This window comes from Fragaria vesca, linkage group LG6, assembly GCF_000184155.1.
Source record: "Fragaria vesca subsp. vesca linkage group LG6, FraVesHawaii_1.0, whole genome shotgun sequence".
Classification (NCBI taxonomy): Eukaryota; Viridiplantae; Streptophyta; class Magnoliopsida; order Rosales; family Rosaceae; genus Fragaria; species Fragaria vesca.
This window is the reverse complement of record NC_020496.1, coordinates 10,869,819-10,890,603: the sequence shown is the minus strand read 5'-3', so window position 1 is coordinate 10,890,603 and position 20,785 is coordinate 10,869,819. Positions and strand designations below refer to the sequence as shown.

The 20,785-nt window shown below is 37.6% G+C and overlaps 3 protein-coding genes across 3 annotated transcripts; all 3 read left to right on the top strand.

The window, feature by feature from the left end:
- The first annotated feature begins 1,231 nt into the window (after positions 1-1,231).
- Positions 1,232-7,404, top strand: LOC101313429 (malonate--CoA ligase-like). Its single transcript, XM_004302840.1, has 17 exons — positions 1,232-1,481; positions 2,241-2,404; positions 2,497-2,685; positions 3,135-3,327; positions 3,438-3,526; positions 3,834-3,903; positions 4,105-4,157; positions 4,307-4,414; positions 4,679-4,777; positions 5,048-5,140; positions 5,255-5,332; positions 5,695-5,799; positions 5,996-6,086; positions 6,294-6,367; positions 6,524-6,703; positions 6,821-6,874; positions 6,968-7,404. Exons 1-17 carry the CDS (start codon positions 1,331-1,333, stop codon positions 7,016-7,018), a joined length of 1,842 nt encoding a protein of 613 aa, XP_004302888.1. The 5' UTR covers positions 1,232-1,330; the 3' UTR covers positions 7,019-7,404.
- Positions 7,405-9,095: 1,691 nt separating this feature from the next.
- Positions 9,096-15,808, top strand: LOC101291266. Its single transcript, XM_004305236.1, has 4 exons — positions 9,096-9,260; positions 9,358-9,495; positions 9,591-9,759; positions 15,274-15,808. Exons 1-3 carry the CDS (start codon positions 9,096-9,098, stop codon positions 9,756-9,758), a joined length of 471 nt encoding a protein of 156 aa, XP_004305284.1. The 3' UTR covers position 9,759; positions 15,274-15,808.
- On the top strand, positions 12,539-15,658 carry LOC101290977 (cytochrome c-type biogenesis protein CcmH-like). The gene is made up of 4 exons (XM_004305235.1): positions 12,539-12,565; positions 12,913-13,057; positions 15,263-15,407; positions 15,487-15,658. Exons 1-4 carry the CDS (start codon positions 12,539-12,541, stop codon positions 15,656-15,658), a joined length of 489 nt encoding a protein of 162 aa, XP_004305283.1.
- Positions 15,809-20,785: the final 4,977 nt, after the last annotated feature.

The following is a 20,785-nucleotide window of genomic DNA, read 5'->3' as shown; positions in this document are numbered from 1 at the left end:
TAATGACATTAAGCTGGACAAAATCAAAAAAGCTGTCTATCCCAGTAATTGATGGTTGAATATGTTACTGGTAGTGCATATCTAATTGCATTCATTCCCAACTACTAATTGGTGGCCATTAATGGGTGGCCATGGCCTCAAACCATATTGAAGATAGCTCAGAAATACTTATTAATCCTCAAAGACATGAAAATCTTGGGGGGTAGGGGTGGTCCCTTTTATGTCTATGACAAAGAATTGGAGTTGAATATTACAACCAAAATGGAAAATGGAAAGTAGAAGAAGTGGTAAGGGGGAAGAGCATTTTCCCATTGTCATTTGTGATTTTATTTTATGTAATTTTTTTCTAGAATTATATGGTTACAACTAAGAAGTTTAATATGAGTAATTCTACATTGGTATCTTTGATATGCAGTTTTGAAACGTTTTATGTCTCCCAAAAGGACTTTCAAAACAAATGGAATTGACAATCCGGTTGGCTAACTAATAATTTTCGTTAAAATTGAAACTATAGTCAATGTATGAAGTAGGATTTAAATCAAAAGATAGGGAAATGGGTCATTGATTTGCCGGTCTGATGAGAAGGAGGCATCAAAATCTGTCTAAGACATGGCGCCGATCACGATGTATGTGAGATGATGAGTCACATGACTATTTTAATGACCTTAAACTTGTAGGATTCACTAGTCGTCATATGATGAAAAAGAAAGTTCCAACACTTGAAGGTACCGTCTATATTGACATGGTAATCATTGTTGACTTATAGATATCACATGAAAAACCAGAAATTTTACTCATGGATGTTTAAGAGTTTGGCATCAGAATCTCTTATTCAAAATTAAGAGACTATCGCCCCCACTAAACCAAATAGTACGAAAACCCCTCAACCAAACTCATTTCGACGCCTATCTACTCCAACTTTTTACTTCAACTTAATAATAGCCTTCATTTGAAGAAAGAAAAAAAGAAAAAAGAAAAAAAAGAAAGAAATAGTTCAATTGAGCAAAATTATGTTTCACCATCACCCTTGCATAATAACCTTGTTTTGACCTTACTCTTTCTTTTTTTATTGGCTGATAATCCCAACCTTACTCTAATATTACCCTGCAGTCCCACACTCACTATATTTATACGTGCCTGTCTCTATCTCTTCCAATTTTGGCGTCTCTTCTCGCAACTCTAGTTCAAATTGGCCACCTCAAACTCAAAGCTCTCAAAGCACCTCACCTCACTCACAGCCTGACCAAACCATCAACCTCATCAATGCCGCCAAACCCATACACCTAACCACACCCAAACACATGAAACTGAATCACCGACGTTGCGAAATATGAGCTCCACCACCCCTCCTTTATTTAAAGTTATCAACTACTTCTCCAGGTCCCTCTTCTCCTATTCTTCTCATTCATCTCCTTCCCGTTTCATCTATCTCGCTAGAACCAACCCTTTGCTCTGCTTATCTCACTCTCGCCTCCTCTCTTGTAAGTTCCTCACTTTTGGGATTTTTTTTTGTTGATAGAAACAGTGAGGGACTGGACTAAATAAGTGAATAGGTTTGGGATTTTTGTGGGTATTTCTGTGTTTCAATCAGAAACGAAACAGAGGATTGGTGGGTTCTTATTTATATTTGGTTTCTGTCGTCTGTTGATGTTTGTGATTGAACAATTTAATGTATTTCTGTGTTCCATAGTGTTGGAGGTAGCAGACATGGTCAAATTGATTCTCTTTTCGCAAGAGTACATTATGAATTTGAGTACTAATGCAGACTTTATGTCCCGTTAAATCACTGAGTAGACTGTAATCAATGTTGAACTCCTTGCTTGAAACCCAACTGATCAAAAGTTTTTCGCTTTTTGATCAGTTGGATGTGTCTAGATGATCTAATAGCTGCATTTTAGAGTACGAATGTGGAGGTGTACCTGCTATAACGAGAAAAATGTGGCTTTGTTTACATTGGATTGATAATGTCTTCGATTTTACTGAAAGCTTTGAACTTTTACTTGCCCATTTTCCATCGGAAATTCTGCTGAACACAATGTGTGCCCGGTTTTCACCCTTTTTTCTCTGGGGAACTCATCTGTGGGAATGTGATGGGAAATTCAAGAGAATTATATGGACCTTGCTAAAGTAATTTTCCGAGGGCTAAAGTGAATGATCTTGCTATGAGAAGTTAGAAGTTAGATGTTGGAGAATTACTTTCCTAATATCTAGTTCTCTGTTCATTTTAAACTAAATTACAGCCTTGCAATCTGGTTCATCTATGGAGGTGGTAGAAGTACCTAGTCACGGTTCTGGAACTCAGGATAGTATTGCTGTTAGATCAGATAACAGAAGTTACAGTTACAATCAACTAATATCTTCTGCACGGAGTATATCTGGCTTATTATGCAATGGTGACTTAAACGTGAGTTTGCAGATACATGTATATAGGGATATATTTTTGAAATGCTTATCTATTGGCTTTCTGCAATATCTTGACATATTCTTTGAATACAGACTTCCAAAGCAAAACCTGATGGTGCACGAGGACTTGGGCATCTTAGAGGGGCTCGAATAGGTATTGTGGCCAAGCCCTCTGCTGAATTTGTCGCTGGTATACTAGGGACCTGGCTTAGTGGAGGTGTTGCAGTTCCACTTGCTCTGAGCTACCCTGAGGCTGAGCTCTTGCATGTGATGAATGATTCAGTGAGCCCCATATGCTCTTTATGTTTGCCTTGCTGCCTAAATGCCTTGTGGTTTTCCTTAGACCCTTGATTGAATTGTTTATTATACCATCAAGTTATTCACTATAGCCCTTGTAATGGGTGTAGTTCTCTAATACTATATACGTATAAACTGAAGTCTTGTACTGTTACCAGACTTTTCTTGCTACAGTGTCTATTGTAATTTTCTCATTCTAAAAGCATAACCTAGATCTCTTTAACCTTTTTAAAGTGTAATTTGGATAATTAAATTGTATGGGTTGGCTGGTAAAGTCATTTTCAATCTAAAAGCCTGGCCTAAATTGTTACAGTCCTATATATGTAGGAAGTAATCTGAATTCATACTGTAATACCTTTCGTTCACTCTGTAATTTTTACTGTTGCTTTGAGCGTCAATTATACAGACCATAATAATGACTACCTGATTTAAAGGACATCTCCATGGTATTGAGTACTGAAGACCACCATCAACTTATGGAAAACATTGCTGCTAAATGTGCTGCTCAGTTGTCTCTTATTCCACCAGTTCCCAGTAGTAGTACTTCACATGCAAGTGCAGATAGTCATTTACAGGCAGGAGAAGTAGATGCAGATACAATTTTTCACAGGAATGGAAAGCAATCAAGTAAGAGAGATAGTGTTCTTTTAAGTGTGAACTTTTATTTTGTATTTGGGAATGAAAATTATGCAATAGATCAAGGATAAAGTTTGTTGGTGTCATTCCTTGTGGTATAGGTGAGGATCCAGCATTAATAATATACACCAGTGGTACAACGGGTAAACCTAAAGGAGTTGTTCACACTCACAGCAGCATCAGTGCACAGGTATGTCCACCATTTATCCTTGCATGGTCAGCTAATTTCTCTCCAATACTAAAGGGTAGTAAGGTCAGGTGTGGGATAAACATGTCACAACTCGTAAACACACATTAGATTGTGTAATAGAAGCTTTAAATAGTGGATGACTGTTGTTAATGTTTTCCACTTGGTGCTTAATTCTTGTTCACTTTCATTCAGTACAATTCTGAAAATTCTATAAGAAGCTAATCTTATACATTATTGACTATGATAGCCAACTTAGTTATGTTTCTACGTCTTCTCACTGTTGCCCCCCATGTTATCTAAATTTCAGGTCCAAACCTTGGCAGACTCGTGGGAGTATTCATCTGCTGATCAGTTTTTGCATTGTCTACCACTACATCATATCCTTTTTATTTTGTATAAACTTGCTTGCAAATACTGTTTTCAAATACATTTGGAGCTTGCATTTTGCTGTCTGTCTTCATTGTCTCCTATTCTGTGAGAAACTTGATTGATCCTAAGAATAATCCTTGTTTGGGTTATGGCTTAGTTGATTGATTTGATGATGGTTTGCCTTGCTTGATCCTTAACCTATAACTCACACGTCCATGGGCTTTTCAATGCTCTACTTGCCCCTCTGTATGCAGGTTCCACGGTAATATAATCTTTTTGTTTCTTTTGATTTCTTTGACAGCTATAGGCTTTTGCAATTGTCTTCCATGTACTGCTTTTTTTCCTGGAAGCTTTTTGCTGCACTATTCAAGATAGATGTGGTTGAAATATCATGTGTTTGTGTTGGTCAAGGTTGAGTTTATGCCAAAATTTAGTGTGAGGGGTATTTGGCAAAGATGGCGTGAAGCATATCCAAAAAATGGAATAAAGGCAGATGATGGCATAACTGTCTTTACTGGAGTAAGTTTACTTTTGGTCTTTATATGAAAATTAACTTGAGAATAAGCAGCATTTATCTGCTTTTTGTTAGTTGTTTATCAGCTTTATAACGCAAGTTATATTGGTAACTGACCTGTACTTTCTTTTGAGCTTCCAAAATATGCTTCTTGACAACATTAATGTATTCTTTCATGTATTCTTCTTCTCTTCTTACCCTTCCACATATACGTGGGAGTCAAGTAATGATTAGTGATCAAGTCATAAACAGATGTTTTATTTTGACAGGTTCCGACCATGTATACTCGATTGATACAAGCTCATGAAGCCATGGATGCAGAGCTAAAAGCTGCATCTGCCTATGCTGCAAAACAGTTGCGTCTTATGGTAACTAGCAATACCTACAAGTATCCTTTCCTATTGATTAGAGAAATTTGTAGGTTTTCTGCTTTGCTACCAGGTTCCTGGTGGTATTGAGACTTTTCTTATTCTCCTAGTCAACACGAAGGTCTGATTTTATCCCAAGGTCTTTGCAGATAGAATCAAGATTACAATATCAGCTAATAAATTAGCTGCTGGGATGAATCTCTTGCATTTTCAGCTAATGTATTTTAGTTTCTTCGGCTAAAATGATTAACATCCTCATTTACCTGCTAGATGTGTGGTTCCTCTGCACTCCCTGTTCCTGTGATGCAGCAGTGGGAAACTATCACAGGGCATCGTCTTTTGGAACGATATGGCATGACAGAGGTTAGTGATGTCTAGTTTCAATTCCTCCAAAACTACTATTCACTTTATTCAAAGGTGCATGTAATTCATAAATAGTTGTCTTAATAACTTATAGATGTGTTTTAATGTTCTTAGTTTGTGATGGCAATATCAAATCCCTTCAGAGGTGAACGAAAGGCAGGCACGGTTGGAAAACCATTCCCTGGTGTGGAGGTAATGGAGCTACAGTGCTGTGATATCATTGTTAGGTTGTGAACCATATGAATGAGCACATTCAGATTTTAAATTTTTAACAGTCATGCTGGAGGGAACCATAGATTATAGCAAGGCCATATGATGTATTCTCTTCCATGAAACAGCTAGTAAAATGTGAAGTTTGGATGTAGTAAAACTCTGTAAGTTAATTATCAAAAAAAGAAGAAAAAAAAAAACTGTAACTTGGGCTGTTATGTGGGTCACAGTTGAACTGGCCAGATGGAACTGTTACAAGAGTGCTTCCATGATAAACACCTACAATTGAATATAAATGTATATATGATTGGATTTTCTCCGAGTAAAATCTGTGTTTGCTGTAGGTAAAGATCATTGCAGAAGATGATAGTAAAACAGATACGACAGGGGTGGGTGAGCTTTGTGTTAGAAGCCCTTCATTGTTCAAGGAATATTGGAAACTTCCTGAGGTAACTTTTGACATGATAAATTTGAAGCAAACTTGTGATCAAATTCTATGCGCACAGGCACACGCTTTGTTCGTGTGTGTGAGATGTTTACATGTTTTGATTGAAGAATGCAAAATGAAACACATACGTATGTACAGCAATGAAATTCTGAGGAGCTTCCAGCTAATATGTTAATGATATTGTGATCATCATGTAGGTAACAAGAGAATCATTTACAAATGATGGGTTCTTCAAGACTGGTGATGCTGGCACAGTGGATAATGATGGCTACTACATCATATTAGGACGTAAGGATTTCTAGAACTCATGTGCATCATACTTGTATTGATGCATTCTTTCAACTTTGTTTTCATTTAGTTCACAAAAGATAAATGGTTCCATACATAAAATGTTGAGTTTGATTTAATGCAGATGCCTAGAGGATCCACTCTCTTGGCATTATTTTTTCTTTCTTTGACCTCCCCTCTCTTACTCTTTTGAATAACATTTATCAGGTACAAGTGCTGATATAATGAAGGTTGGTGGATACAAGTTATCAGCGTTAGAAATTGAATCAATTCTTTTAGAGGTGAGTTTTGACCTCTCATTTTTTCGGTATGGATGTGTTCCCTGCAATACTTTTGTTTTGGAACTTGGTCAAAACAAAGAAAAAATAACAGTTGAAGTGCTGAATGAAGAACTAAATACTAATAACTAACAATTCAGAACCACCGCTTTCGTGTAGCACCCATCTGTAGAGGAGTGTTGTGTATTGGGCTTACCTGACAAAGATTATGGAGAAATTGTCTGTGCAATAGTTGTACCAGATGAAGAAGCAAAGAGGAAACAAGAGGAAGAAAAGAGACCTGCTATAAGCTTGGAAGAGCTATGCTCTGGGGCTAAACACAAACTTGCACCATACAAGGTATTACTGACAAGTGACTCATTCACATATATAATATATTGCAAATTGCAAGACTTAATCCTCATTTCTTAAGTCTCAAATGCGCACTACATATAACTTTTACATTGTTGTATTCAGCTACCTACACGACTTTTTGTGTGGGATTCACTACCTCGTAATGCTATGGGAAAGGTAAAGCTACTTTCTTATTTCTCATTTGCTATGAGAAGATTGGTTGTTGTATATAACGTGCAAGTTATAATCACATTGCATATATGCTTTCAGGTAAATAAGAAGGAGTTGAAGAAAGTTCTGGCTTCTGACCATCAGATCTGATTTCAAGACGAAAAGAAATAGATTAATTTAGCAGCACTTGAGGCTTTGAAAGTAAGATTTCAATCTGAGGCTAGAAGGCATCCTTCATTCTCATGCATCGTGCCCTTAACTAATGTGACCCATAGATGGCTGGTAAATAAATTTAATATAGTGAAAATAATGTAGTAATTGAGGGAAACAAATTGTTGACGTTAGTCATGAACTCAATGATTTAGTTTTCTTTCTTTGGCTTTCTCTTTGTACGTTATATGTCAACAGTCCCGTTCACCTGGACCATAACTGACCAAATGAATCCTAGGGTGGAGATATAATCAGCAATAGGGCTGTGTTTTGGGATTTCTTAATGCATTTTGGACCTTGGCTTGATCTGACGGTTACTGACCAAATTTCATTTGGTCAGTTATGGTCAGGTGAACGGGACTGTATATGTCAAACAGTTGATGTATCAGCCTATTTAAAGAAAAGTCGTAATGATGTATGATAATTACTCATCTCATATGGAAGTGCTGCACTGTCGTTCTAGGTTCTTATTATTACTGTACAGTTATGGAAGAACTGGAAATTCTAGCGCGAGCAGTACTTCAGTTTTGCATAGAAGTTGTCAATGGGCGTTTCTTTTCCACGGAAAATATGAGAAATGAACCTCCCTTCTTACCGAGAAAAAGTTAGTGTAGAGAGAAAACTCTAACGCCTAAAGAGACTCCTTAGTCTGTATACTAGATGAGAAGAAAATATTATTTATTTTGGTGATGAAAAAGAAAATTAAACTTGTAAGTAGCATCTCTAATACAACTTTAATTAGAGTGTATCTATCTTCTCTTTCTCTTGTGAGTGAACCCATGTTTTATGTATAGCAGGTCCTTAACAGCTGGATTCGGATCCTCGCCTTGGCTATCCTCAGCTTCTAATCTGAGCCATAGATGAGATATCCAATGGCTATTGATAGCCCACATCAGCAAAATGCATTAAATGCAAAGTTTTAAGATTTCTATGTTAACAATATACTTAACGTCATCCAATTCTGTTCTTTCTCAGTCTTCTCATCTTCCTCTCTTCTCAAAACTAAAATCGAACAGTATTCATCTTCCCCATTTCCCAGTTCTACCAATCTGATCTTCACAAAGACCCAATCTTTCTTCACTCAAAAGCCTCATTGCCACCAACTGTGCAAAACCCACTTCTCAATTTCATGGGTATATGTCTCTCCTTTAATGTCTCTCGCTTTTTATAACTATGCACTTATGCAGAAACCCAGTTGTTTAATCATTGACATCAAAACTCAGAGCTAATCGAGTGATGGAGAGCCCGCAACCAAATCCAAGCTTCACCTAAATAAACCCTCCCTCTTCATAGGAAATGATCGATGGATTAGAAACAATAAAGTTAAGGGCTTATCCAATTAATTGGGTTTGGTCATGGGTGAGTTCTCTTGCGCATCGTCCAGAGAAGATAAAGGATTTTCGATTGATTGGGTTTAGTATCAGGAACAAAACATTTAAGGATTCGCAACCACCGGCAAAATCCCATAGGAGATTTCTCAGATTGCTCTTGAGTGATTGAGATCCACATTTAGCGAGTTAAATCTGGTATAGTTTTATAGTGGAGGAGGAGGGATTGTTAGGATTACAGTGGCTTGAATTTCATAACTCTTTAGCTCATCAGAGTGCAGGTGAGGATGAGAAGGTGAAAAAGACTTGTCAGATTGGGATGAAGATGAGAAGGAAAAACGTCGAGGAACTTAAGAGGCTAAAAATAATTTTTCTAAAGGGTGTCTAAGTACTGTTAACATAAAATTCTTAAAACGTTGCATTTATGTACATTTTGGTGATGTGGCCTATCAACAGCCATTAGATATCTAATCTACGGCTCAGATTAAAAGCTGAGGATAGCCAAGGCGAGAAAAGGCCAAGGCGAGGATCCTAATCCTTAACAGCTTTCCTCCTCTCGTTCGACGGTAGCGTTGACTTTACGGTTGAAGTTGTTTTTCTTTCTATCTTGTCGGAAAAAAAAAAAAAAAACTGTTGTTTTATACAACGTAGCATTGGAGATCAACAGATCTCTTCAACTCGTAAGTAAAATGGAAGACGAGAAGCTGCAGGAGTCCAAGAAATGGCTTCACTATTTGTCGACAGGTGCCAAAGGTATCAATGAACTGGAGGCCTTAACTCTAATTGGCCTACAGGTTCTGAATGCCCACAAGGGCTTCTTCCACTGCAACTTCATCGTTCCAGACCATCTCTCTGTAAATCTACTCAACTACATTCCTTTATCCATACATATTCAACCATCTTCTCTTCTTCAACTGTATGGTTGTTGATATATGTTGCATGATGATACAGGACCAAGATGGAAACTGGCATGTCGGAGCTATCGCAACTATGATCGACGATGTTGGAGCCGCCGCAGTATACTCAACTGTTGGTCTTGCCAAAACCGTTGACATCACCCTTTCATATTACTCGAGGGTCAAGATTAGAGTTCAGTTTCTCTCTCGTAACTTTTGAGTTAGACCCAGATCACCAAAGTCTTTGAAACTTTGTGCTTGAGATTTATATTTGAATCACTGATGCAGGAAGAGGTTGAGTTGGTGGCTGATATTGTAGGGGACATGGGGAAGCTCATATGTGTGGTGGTGAAGGTAACAAGGAAAGAGAATGGAGAAATGGTTGCTTTGGGTAAGCAATGGATGGCCTCATTTTCACCCAAGACCAAGCTATCTCAAGTCAGTAGTAGGCTTTGAGGTAAAAGCTTTACTTTGATAATCTAGACCAAATTTCTAGATTACGTACAATTATGTTTTCATCTTTGAATGTTTGATTCATAGAATGAGAATCTCTTATTGTTTGGTTTGTTTGGTCTGACACAGTGAGGAAGTTTGAGTAACGAATCAAACTAGTGAGAGAAATTGTGTAGAAAAGTAAATTGGAGCCCTTGAAGGCCAGAGTAAATTGTCGAATCGTTTAGTGTTCTAAAAGCTAGACCACGTATATAACACTTCTGTTAGAAAAAACAGAGAGAGGGAAAGCTTATTAGCCTTTATAGACGACTGAACTCTATTGTCTGCTGGAACCTTAGGAGAAAACTCTTTTTTCTCCTTCCCTAAACCTCTTAATCCTAGAGCTTTAGTTGGTATTTGTTTATATTACTATTGGTGTTGGAAGGGTCTGCAAGTTCCTGCCTTCACTCTCAGTAGTTGAGGTAAAGCTTCTAGTGCAGCTACACCCTTTTCTTGTTGATTCAGAAATTCCTATCAAATACTTCAGAATTTGAGTTGTATTGCCGTCTTTTCTTGGTCTTTTGTCTCTTAGATTCTGATGGGATTACTATTGCAGCGAGAATCTCAACGTGTGTTCTGTTTGTAATGTCTGCACACCAAGTGTATGATAAAAGTCCCCAAAGAGCATAAGCTCAGTATTGGGGAGTTGATTAGGAGTTAGGGTCTGTTTTTGGCTGAGACTTCATAAGTCATCTTTGTTTTAGATAAGCAAAAGGAGGCGAACAAATTGTAGCAAGCGGCTGAGCTCCTTAATGCTACAAAAACCACCAAATAAACTTGAGGTAGGGAAAATCAGTTCAAAGAAAATAGTTTTTGTTATAATCATTCAAGAGCCTTCTCTGTTTTGCATGCATCGATTACACATATAGTATTGCATGTTTTATCTATTTACCATGTGAATAAAGGTTGCTTTCTTTTTAAGATCCTTGAAGGCAGTGTTTATCTTGCTTCTTTGTCCAAAGAAGTTTATACATGCTATCTTTCCATGTTTCAAAACTTACATGCAATAACTTATTTTGTTCTTTGAACTTGAAAACTGAAATCTAGTAAAGTTTGACTAGGAATGGAAGTGGAAAGTTTGTAGCTTGGTTGAGAATTTTGAAAGCTCGGGCACAATGACCCTTGAGCGTTGAGATGTTGAGGAAAAATTACTCAAATTCCCCGGGTGAGCTTTGAGATGTTGAGGAAAAATGACTCAAATTCCCTGGGGAAGCTTCTTGTGAGGGCGTAGATGTGATGAGTAATTGTTGTATGAAATGGTTTGCTACATGCCCTTCCAAATACTTGAGTTTTTGTTGATTTACGATTCTGCACTTGTGTTAAGAGTAAGTTTGCCAAACTCTCACTTAACGGATTTGTAAGTTTGTTTAGATTTCTCATGGTCCTATTGTTACAAAGAACAGTAAACTGAAATTTATATTTGTGAAAACTTAGTACTGCAAACTAGCATTTCCTCTCAGCTTGAATTTTCTTTAACCATCAAGTTACTGTCCTTACTACTGCTACACATAGGGTTTCAATTTGAATTTTTGGCTAAGCATCTATTAAATTGTCCTGCAGTAAAGGAATCAGCATTTTGGTTTTAAAACCCCTACTGGGCATCGCTATGCTCATTCCTTTTCCCACAAATTTCACATGGTTGTTAGTTGGTTGTTTGAAGTTGGAATTGCTCTATCTACTACCAGACTTTGTTGGAACTTCAGTACCTATTCTCCTAGCATGTAATCTTTTCTTTGATGTGCCACACATTTATATGTTCAAGTGTATCTTTCAGTAAATCTTGAAGTTTATTGCCTGTCATTCCTTCTGTTGTTTGTGTTCTCTGCATGGCTTATTTCATTTTTGAACCTCTAGTTTACCAAGTGTACCAACCAAGGTCGCCCAAAACGTAATTTGTTTGTCAAAACTACCAAATTTTGAAATTGAAACTTCATTTTAAGGTGAAGAAAAGTTCTGCATTTGGTAAGAAAACTGCTCTTGTGCTCACTTTGTTCGTTTCTTTACCCTACTTCCAGATCTTCAAATGTCCTGATTTTTAACGTGTTTCTCTTCTGTTAGTTAACTCATGATTTGGAAAGTCTCAACTTAATCTGATGTAAAGTGAGTACTGAATGTTGTTTCAAAGTTTAGTCTGGATTGGAAAAGTTTCTAGAATTTTATGTGTACCTCTTTGTTTTCTGCTCAGTTTCGAAGTCTCATTTGTACCATTTAATCTCTGTTTTTTTTTGCAAGTAGATTTAGACATTTCAATGGCCTTTTAAAAACTGATTTCATGTCATTCAGTCTTAAAATGAATTTTTGGTGGATTTTCAAATTTGGCTTTGCAGCTGTTATATTCTTCTGAAACCTGACAATTTAGTCAGTTTTCCCAAACTTCGAATTGCTTGAGATTTTAGTGTTCCTTCTTTACAAGTTTACATTTGATCTGGAAAATTTCCGATTTGGCCCCAATAAGTAGCAATTCCACAGCCACAAGCAGTGCCATTTGATACTTTAGACTTGGAAGCCATAGAAGCAAGCTTTGATTAAGCATATGATACTATGCTCAGTGATAGATGATGTCAATTATGAAAGAATGTCCGTTTTCATTAATATTTATAAAGTTACTTTGTAAAGTTTATGCCTCATGAAAGGGATGACGTCTAATGTCCATTTTCATGAATAATTATAAAGTTACTTGAATGGCTAGCATAGTTACCATAAGGAATTGGGAAGCTTTTAAGAGATAGTATTCTACAACAGACATGGATGATGAGAAGGCCATATCAAAGGTGACCGTAGCACTTCACCTATTTGAAAGTTTTCCACACACAATATTTAGTAGTTGATCAGGGTATCTGATACAACCTGAGAAAGAATATTCACTACTATCTAGCTACCAATATGCATTTTAGCATAACAAAAACTTAAGCCTCATGAGTTGATGATCTTGATGTATGATTTCATCCCCTTAAGTTTCAATTTTCAATTATTTAACTTGAGATTTATTTCCGATGTGCTGAGATTGTGATCCGCTTAGTTGCTAAAGTTATGCACGCCAAGTGTTTGATAAAATGCCTCACTGAGAGTAGAAATGTTCAAAGCTTTGGAAACGCCTTGTTGTGATTAGGTTTGAGAGGTTGAGAGGGTGATAGGGAGCGAGGAGGACGCGGTGAAGAAGAGTCAAGTGGTGGATGCCGGTGTTGGAAATATCAGTCAGAATGTTAGGTGCACTGAGTGTGGGAGTCAGTCCATTGAAGACTCACAAGCTGATATCGACATTCTCTCTCCGAGGTATTTCATTTTTTCATTTTGCTTTAGTTTTGTGATGCATCTTTAGTGGTTCATAGTTAGGAAGTAATATCATCAATTAATTGCTTTGTGATTTATCTCCACTGATTCTGAAATGCTGGAGAAATTTTGTAATGAGCATCATATTAGTTAGTGAAAGGTAACATCAAGGATTATGGAGGTTTCGGAAGGCTTAGTTCACCTGCACACGGTGCTTTTGTGGAATGTAAACTGATTTTTCGCATGCAGCTTTAAAAGGGAAGGAAGTAGTGGAAGAGGTGTGAAAAAGGGGTTTAAATTGATAAAAGATATGGATCGAAGGCTGTTCCATTCTGAAAACTTCTCCTTCATTAAAAGAAGGCCTAGAGGGATATTAGGGAATCAAAGGGTTGACGCAGAGCGACCCATTCTTGTGTGTTGTAGTTGATGTTGTAAGTTGCTAATATGACTCAAGATAATCACTTATTTGAAAGGTTGAAAGTTGAAGAGAATTGAGTGAAGATTGCAGATATTTTATTGGCAGACAAACCACTACTCTTGAATGGTGAAGATGATTGATCAACTTGGCTGGAACTGCACAACCTTATTAGTACTGTTTTGGGTCTTTAAGAAAAAGGAAATAAAATGTTTTCTGATTTGCATATATTCATATAAGAAAATAGTTGTAACGTGAGATGCGAAGTAGGCTCTGCGCCAATGAAGTATTTCAATCGCCTTTTGGGAGGGAACGTTAGATGTAGGACATAAGGACTTCTTTGCAGGTGTTGTAGCAGGTGTCTTTCAAATCAAACTAAATTATCTTACTTTCATCTTGTAAAAAGATTTGGATGTAAATGCTTTATTGCTTCGTGGCTAGTCAGGAAGTAATAGTTGTGATAATATTCAAAATGAAGGGCTTCATTCCTCGTAGTCTTCAAAGGCGCATTGTTTGCATTGCCAGGTCAAGATTATTGATGACATATTTATTATAAATCTGCTAGAGACTTTTCAAGGAAGGCCATGCATGCATTGATTGGTTCCAAAACGGATCTTTGAGTTGCTAACTATACTGTAGCATAAGATTATAGGAAGAGGTGAGTAGGCTGGAGATTTTAGATACTAATTGGGGCTTTGGTTTCTGAGGCTTTTAGCGATTATAGCTTCTCGTGTGTTCTGAGGAACTGGAGAGCAACAGTAGTTCAGGAATTTTATTTCTCTTTTGGGGGTTCATCAGGGGTTTCCTGTTGTTATCATTCCTTATGTCTGAAGCTTCTGCTCTACTGTTTGTCTTTGCTTTTAATTTCTCGATGAATTGTGTTTCTTTTACAAAAAATTTAAGAAATAAAAACAAATGAACAAACAAAAACAAGAAAAGTTAAAGCCCTCGGGTTTAAGGATTAGGCAAAATAGTAAGAGAGAGATGCTCTCGGGTTAGCTGTCCTTAAGCAAGTAAGGACTACATGAAAATGGATGGGATTCCGAGAATGTGGATAGAGAGCCAACTTGATGCCTTTGGAAAGATCTCCGAAGGTTTGCATTCTTTCAATTATTTTTGTGGATTGAGAGTGGAAAATAGGGATAGGGTGGGATTTTGAGAAGACTGGTGAGTTTGTGAAACAGCATTGTGTTCTTTTCCTCAGTTATACAATAATATTTGCCAATTTCACAGTGCTTCAATTAAAACACCTCCTACTGTAGACCTGCTAGGATGGATTATTGATCATGGGAGGTTAAATACTTGTGATTTGTTTCGAAGGAGATACCATTATGCTGTCTCTCCCCTCACTGGTGTACGATGTGTAAAGATATGCTGAAAATGCATATCGTATGTTGCTTCTTTGTCTAGTCACGATGACATTGCGGCAAAGATTATTTCTGCAGGTTAAGCTTCCTGCTTCCTATCACCTTTATTGATGAAGTGGTGTTTACCGGAAGTCTCTCTTGGTTTGATATATAAGATTTTTAGGGCTGATGCTCTTTGAAAGTGGACTTATTGACCACAATTGTATTTTACAGCTAACTTCAGTTTCTTCTCATACGAGTGAGGAGGGTCTTTAAATCCATAACATAAATTTAAACCAAACGTACTTACTGTTACATATAGCATGTTTTCATTGCTATATATAAGGTTAATGTTGGCCGTTATCATTTTGAACTTCTAGAAAGAGGTCTCATAAAACTAAAACATAATGGTTATTTAGCGGTTGTAATGCATTTGATAATTGTGCAGTTAATTCCTGACGAGTTTCATGCTGGGAAGAGTGACAAGGAGATCTACAAGAAGCTTGAGGAGGATTTCGGGGAGACGGTACTTTATGCCCCAAAATTTGATCTGCAGACTGCAGACTTATGGCTATCACCAGTGAATTGAAAAATACTTCAATAGAAAGCCTTAAAACTTTTTATTGGTTTTTAAAATTTACTTCGTGCTCTTGTGGTTGCCGGTGCTGCTACACGTATTCGTATTTGGGCTTATAAGAAAGCACAGACGAAGGACTAACGTTCATGTCATGCCTTTGAACCTTGTTAGAGGTGTTCCACTGACCCCAAATAAGAAGCAAACCATGTTAGACCTCCTCACACCACCGGCTTCAAGAGGAAATATGACTCATTGACTGGTCTGCCTTGCCCTTTTTTCTTTGATTATACTTTGAATTATGGGTGAGCATAGTCCACTAAGATGTAAATCAACTTCTGTCATGGCAAAGATGTTAATTATTGCTCAATTTAGTACTATAGACAGAGATCCAGATTTTGACATCCTACATTAATTGATGCATTTTGTTTTTTGTTTTTTTTTTCAAGAGGCATGCAACCATTTCATAATTGCTTAGGCAACACAGCAAAAGTGGTGGCAAGCTAGCTGGGCAGTAAGATGAGCAAACCCAGTTTGCTGTTTGAGGAGCATGGCTAAAAGCTATATTTTCTGTTCTGAGAAATGATGGACTCCTTGGTCCGGCGGTTGACGTTACTGTTTTTTAATGGTTACTACTGTGCTTTTCTTTTTTAGTTGCTTTGGTTTTCCAGTTTTTTTTCTCTTGTAGTTGTGTTCTTTCTTTTGCCTTGGTGGCTTAATATAAGTATGTTTCAGACTAAAAAAAAAGAAGAAGCTAGACGCAGGTTAACTTTTAGGTCCTCAACCCAAAAAACCCCAACTGAGGCCAATCTGGGAAAGCAACTTCAATAGTTAAACCCAACTCTAAGCAATCTGTCTCTATTTGAAGGTGGTGAAATTGCTTAGCTCTAGCTGGTTGAACACCATGGAAACAAGCAAGAAGTTCTGCATGTTTTGCCGAGATGGCATTGTCCTGTGAACGGTGAAAACCAGCTACAAAGTTACCCTCATGATCACGAACAAAACACCACATATTTTGGCTCTGTCAGTTTGCGAATCAAAGGCTGCATCTACTGTCAGTTTGATTCTCCCTACCTCCGGTTTACGCCACCTCAATGCACTTCATCTTTCACCTCCCGGCAACTTTAGTATGGTTCTCTTTAGGAAGAGTAACTATTTGCATTGGGTTTCTGTCCCACCATCATAGCATTTGGAGTTGGCGCTAGAGGCGCTATTTGCTGAACCTTCTTTGCTACTTTACAGTCACGTAACACATTAATTGATGCCTTGTTTGGCTTCATTATATTAAAATCCCTCATGTTTTGGTTGGAGCTTGCTAATTGCCTGCCTTAAATTTTTGTTGTCCAACTTGTCTGAATTGAAATTTCCTCTCAATAGATGCCTCTTATCAACTTGTCTCAGAATCGATTACACTAGACCTCACCTTCTTTTATCATTAGCGTTGTGAATGATGACTGCCAAAACTTCAAAGGTTGTTTCTTTGCACTGCTAGAGCCCAAGTACTTACTAAATTGCTCTTAACTTCATCACATTCAGTAGCTGAATCACAAGGACTCCTTGTGTGGAAACTGAATCCTTAAGGTTTTTGCCGCACAAATGAGAAATTTCTACAGCTAAAAGGTCCATATATCTAGGTCGGTTTTATAAGTGCAGATGTTCTGGATTCCCAAGGACTCCTTGTGTTGAATCTTTCTAATCATGTTTTCTATGCCGATCCCACCTGTTTAGAATCAAACAAAAGCCGATTTCAAAAGATCGAAAAGCAAAAAGAATCAAACAAAAGCCGTTCATTAATCAAACAAAAAAAACCTCATCCTAGACAATTCAAGATGGATAAGAGAAACACAGCAAATGTATGTGAGAATGATACATACCTAGCTAGTGTAAGTGAACTCACAAAAACTTTGAAAGCCAGGATAAAGATAATCAAAGAAGCTCAAGAGAATGTCATAGCAAAGGTGGCCATTGACACACACAAATTAGGAGTTGATTAAGGCATCAGATACAAGTCATACAACTTAAGAAAGAATAGCTTCTATCGATGTGCATATTAGCTCAATTACACAAACATAAGGCTCATAATGATCTTGATGTGTGAGTCAATCTACCTGAGGAGGAATTCCCATCTCTAAAATATCGGACCCAACAGCCGAAAGAAGAAGGGGGGTTGGGTTTTCGTAATATGGAATTGTTTAACAGGCTTTATTGGCAAAGCAAGCGTGGAGGATTTTACAGCAGCCGAATTCATTAGTAGCCCTAACTCTGAGAGCGAAATACTTCCTTGGTGGTCATTTTTTAGGAGTTGAAGTAGGGCAGGGGGGCTCATATGCATGGAGGAGTATCTTAAAAGGGAGGGATTTATTGCGGAAGGGTATTCGATTCCAAGTAGGCCCAGGTGAACATATATCAGTGTGGCATGAGTGCATGACCCTTGGCTTCCAAGACCTCACACCTTTAAACCTTATTCGGGAATGATAGAGGGACTAGAAGACTTGAAGGTGGTGAAATTAATAGACCCCGACTCGAGAGAATGGATGGTGGATTGATTGAGGGAATTATTCCTCGAGGACGAGGTTGAAGTGATTTGGAAGATCCCACTTAGTGTTCGGTTACCAGATGACAAGCTGGTTTGGCATTTCGATACACATGGCTTCTATTCAGTGAAGAGTGGGTATCGTATTGATCAAAGAGTTCACGAACAACATGGCCAGGCGTCCTCTTCTTCCACTCAAGCAACAAAATCGGTTTGGAAGAAATATATTGTGGTGTTTGAGAATTCAACCGAAGGTGAAGAGTTTTCTTTGGAGATTGGTATCTGACACTTTACCTACAAGGGCTGCCCTAGCTAAGAAGAAGGTACAGTTGGATGACCAGAACTGCATATTTTGCAAAGGTGAGGTCGAAACCAGTTTGTATGTGTTTAAGGATTGTAGTGTCATTGCTTGTATGTGGCTGTATAGTCCTCTTGGACTCCGAGCACGTAACCATGCAGCAGATGATGATATGATGAATTGGGTGGTTGACATGATGGGGGTGCTACACAAGACTCAGATGGAGGTATTTGCTATGAAATAATATTCTATGGAATGGGAAAGTTTTTGATCCCATGCACACAGTGACCTGGGCTTTGAAGTTACTTGAGGAATATCAAAGCCTCCACACCTCAAGTCAACATGTACTGGAGGCGCTGGTGTGGTGATCAGGGATGAAGTGGGGATGGTCAGAGCTGCATGGTCGAGGAGACTTACGTATCTTACCTCTCCTTTGCATGCGGATGAATGTGTAGCTTGCAGACTGGGTTTAGTGGAAGCCCTCAAATTGGGGTGGAAAGAAATTCTTGTGGAGAGCGACTACTCAGTGTTGGTGGATGCACTGCATCAACAGGCTCATGCCCCTATAGAGGTTAGCCGTATCATTGATGATTGTAGAGCTTATATGAACTTGTTGGATGTTATTGATGTTAGGCATATTTATCGTAAAATAAATGGTGTTGCTCATAGTTTAGCACATTTAATTTGTTAGCTAGCTTAGGTTACTATATTGATGGGTGTCTAGGAGATCCTCCTGATTTTCTCTAAGACGTACTTTATGAGGATATGTGCTTCTAGTGATGGTCGGGGGTCAAGGTATTACATGGGAGTCGAGATGAGTTTTTTATGTAGGCAAGTTTTCTCTACCCGGTTCAAAAAAAAAAAAAAAAATATCAAACCCAACAGAAAGGGTTAATTGCCGATTTGTTACCCTACCTTTATTTCTGTCAATTTACCACCCTAGGTTCTCAAAGTTAGCCAACTTGCTACCTTTGGTTTTATTTCCGCTAGTTTGCTATCCTTTAGGTTCCTACAATTAGTCAATTTGCTATCTTATGTATTTAAATTTAGCTAATTTGCTACCTTTTGTCATATCAATTGATTAATTCTTCCGTCTAAATATTGATGTCTTTTAAAAATGTAAGGTAGTAAATGGCTAAATTTGAAAATGTAGAGAAGCAAATTATTTAATATAGAAATCCTAGAGTAATAAATTTAACGTAAGGGTAGCAAAATGGCTAAAATAAAACATAGGGTAACAAATTGACAAATAATTTTTTTTTCAAAAAAGAAAAAAAAGGGGTTGGGTGGGGTTAGTGTTAAAAAAAATCAGCCTACATAAAAGGCTCAATCCCATGCCTTATTATTAATGGAATTGTGATGAATCGAGGGGGACGTAATGCCTCTACCTCGATACACACTACTAGCATTACAACATACTTTAGGAACCTAGGGTAGCAAATCGGCACAAATGAAAGTTAGGGTAACACATTGACAGTGAGGTGAATCTTAAGATAGCAAATTAGTAATTATGCCCAACAGATTTGCTCCACCAAGACTAAGTAATCCACCAAGCATACCAGCTACTGCACCACATGCGTAATAGGCATCTAGTTTGTACATTGACAATGTCATGTTTCATCTCCCTTCGATGCAATCACACTCCATCCTTTGTAGAGAATGTTTATCTGATATGAACTTAATCCCACAGCCACAGATGAGAAGGACTGGCAAGTGAAACTATGTGATGACAAATGAGATCCAAATAGAGTCAACACAAGCTTGAGCAAAGGAAGTGATATTCTACCTCAACAAAAGAGCAAGAAACATACCACCCAAAAACAATCAAAAACCTGTGGTGGAACTCTGAGAGTCAAGATAACCAACAAGTCTACATCAAAATAAGCACAAAGATTGAACAAGATGGAAAACCGAGAAAAATATAAGCCAAAATCGAGAATCGACTTTTAAATAGCAGAGTTAGCGGTTGGCAGCAATATTTACATAGATTTTCGGAAGAGTTCAGGATTTATATGGATCATCTTCTTGAATGGTTGGACGATGACAACCTAGATAAGATACGATATCACGTAGACACATTATTTCGGGTATTGCAGTTTTTTCATTACCCAAAGTATAATATTGTATCATAAATGACGTTCAGTTTCCTCAGGTTTTTGAAACTCTAATGAATAGAATGGATGATGATCGAAGAGTCACTGACATGGTTTGCCTTTGTATCAAAAAGCTAGCCAAGGGTAACCTTTATGTAATGGAACATATTCGGCCGTAGTTTTGCATTATTTCAAGTTCACAAATTTAATCATTGGAGGTGGAGAGTGGCTTGGTTAAATTCTCTTCGTTATATTCAGTCCATTCATTTCAGGGTTATCCATATTTATAGATAAGACAATAGTCGTGTTGACAAATTAGCTGACTATGAAGCTACCAATCATGAATATATATATATATATATATAAAGAGAATGGGTTTGAGTTTGAGTTTGAGTTTGTATTTTAGTGATTGGAGGGTTCAGACTCTTAGATTTACCTACCAAACTGAATAGTAGCAATATA

Coding starts and splice junctions, on each gene's coding strand:
- LOC101290977 (XM_004305235.1), top strand. CDS start 12,539: ATGGATGATGAGAAGGCCATATCAAAG. Junction 12,566..12,912: donor ATGAGAAGGCCATATCAAAG/GTGACCGTAGCA, acceptor TAGGTTTGAGAG/GTTGAGAGGGTGATAGGGAG. Junction 15,408..15,486: donor GACTTATGGCTATCACCAGT/GAATTGAAAAAT, acceptor CTTGTGGTTGCC/GGTGCTGCTACACGTATTCG.
- LOC101291266 (XM_004305236.1), top strand. CDS start 9,096: ATGGAAGACGAGAAGCTGCAGGAGTCCAAGAAATGGCTTCACTATTTG. Junction 9,261..9,357: donor TCGTTCCAGACCATCTCTCT/GTAAATCTACTC, acceptor ATGATGATACAG/GACCAAGATGGAAACTGGCA. Junction 9,496..9,590: donor ACTCGAGGGTCAAGATTAGA/GTTCAGTTTCTC, acceptor TCACTGATGCAG/GAAGAGGTTGAGTTGGTGGC.
- LOC101313429 (XM_004302840.1), top strand. CDS start 1,331: ATGAGCTCCACCACCCCTCCTTTATTTAAAGTTATCAACTACTTCTCC. Junction 5,141..5,254: donor AACGATATGGCATGACAGAG/GTTAGTGATGTC, acceptor TAATGTTCTTAG/TTTGTGATGGCAATATCAAA. Junction 6,368..6,523: donor TTGAATCAATTCTTTTAGAG/GTGAGTTTTGAC, acceptor GCTTTCGTGTAG/CACCCATCTGTAGAGGAGTG.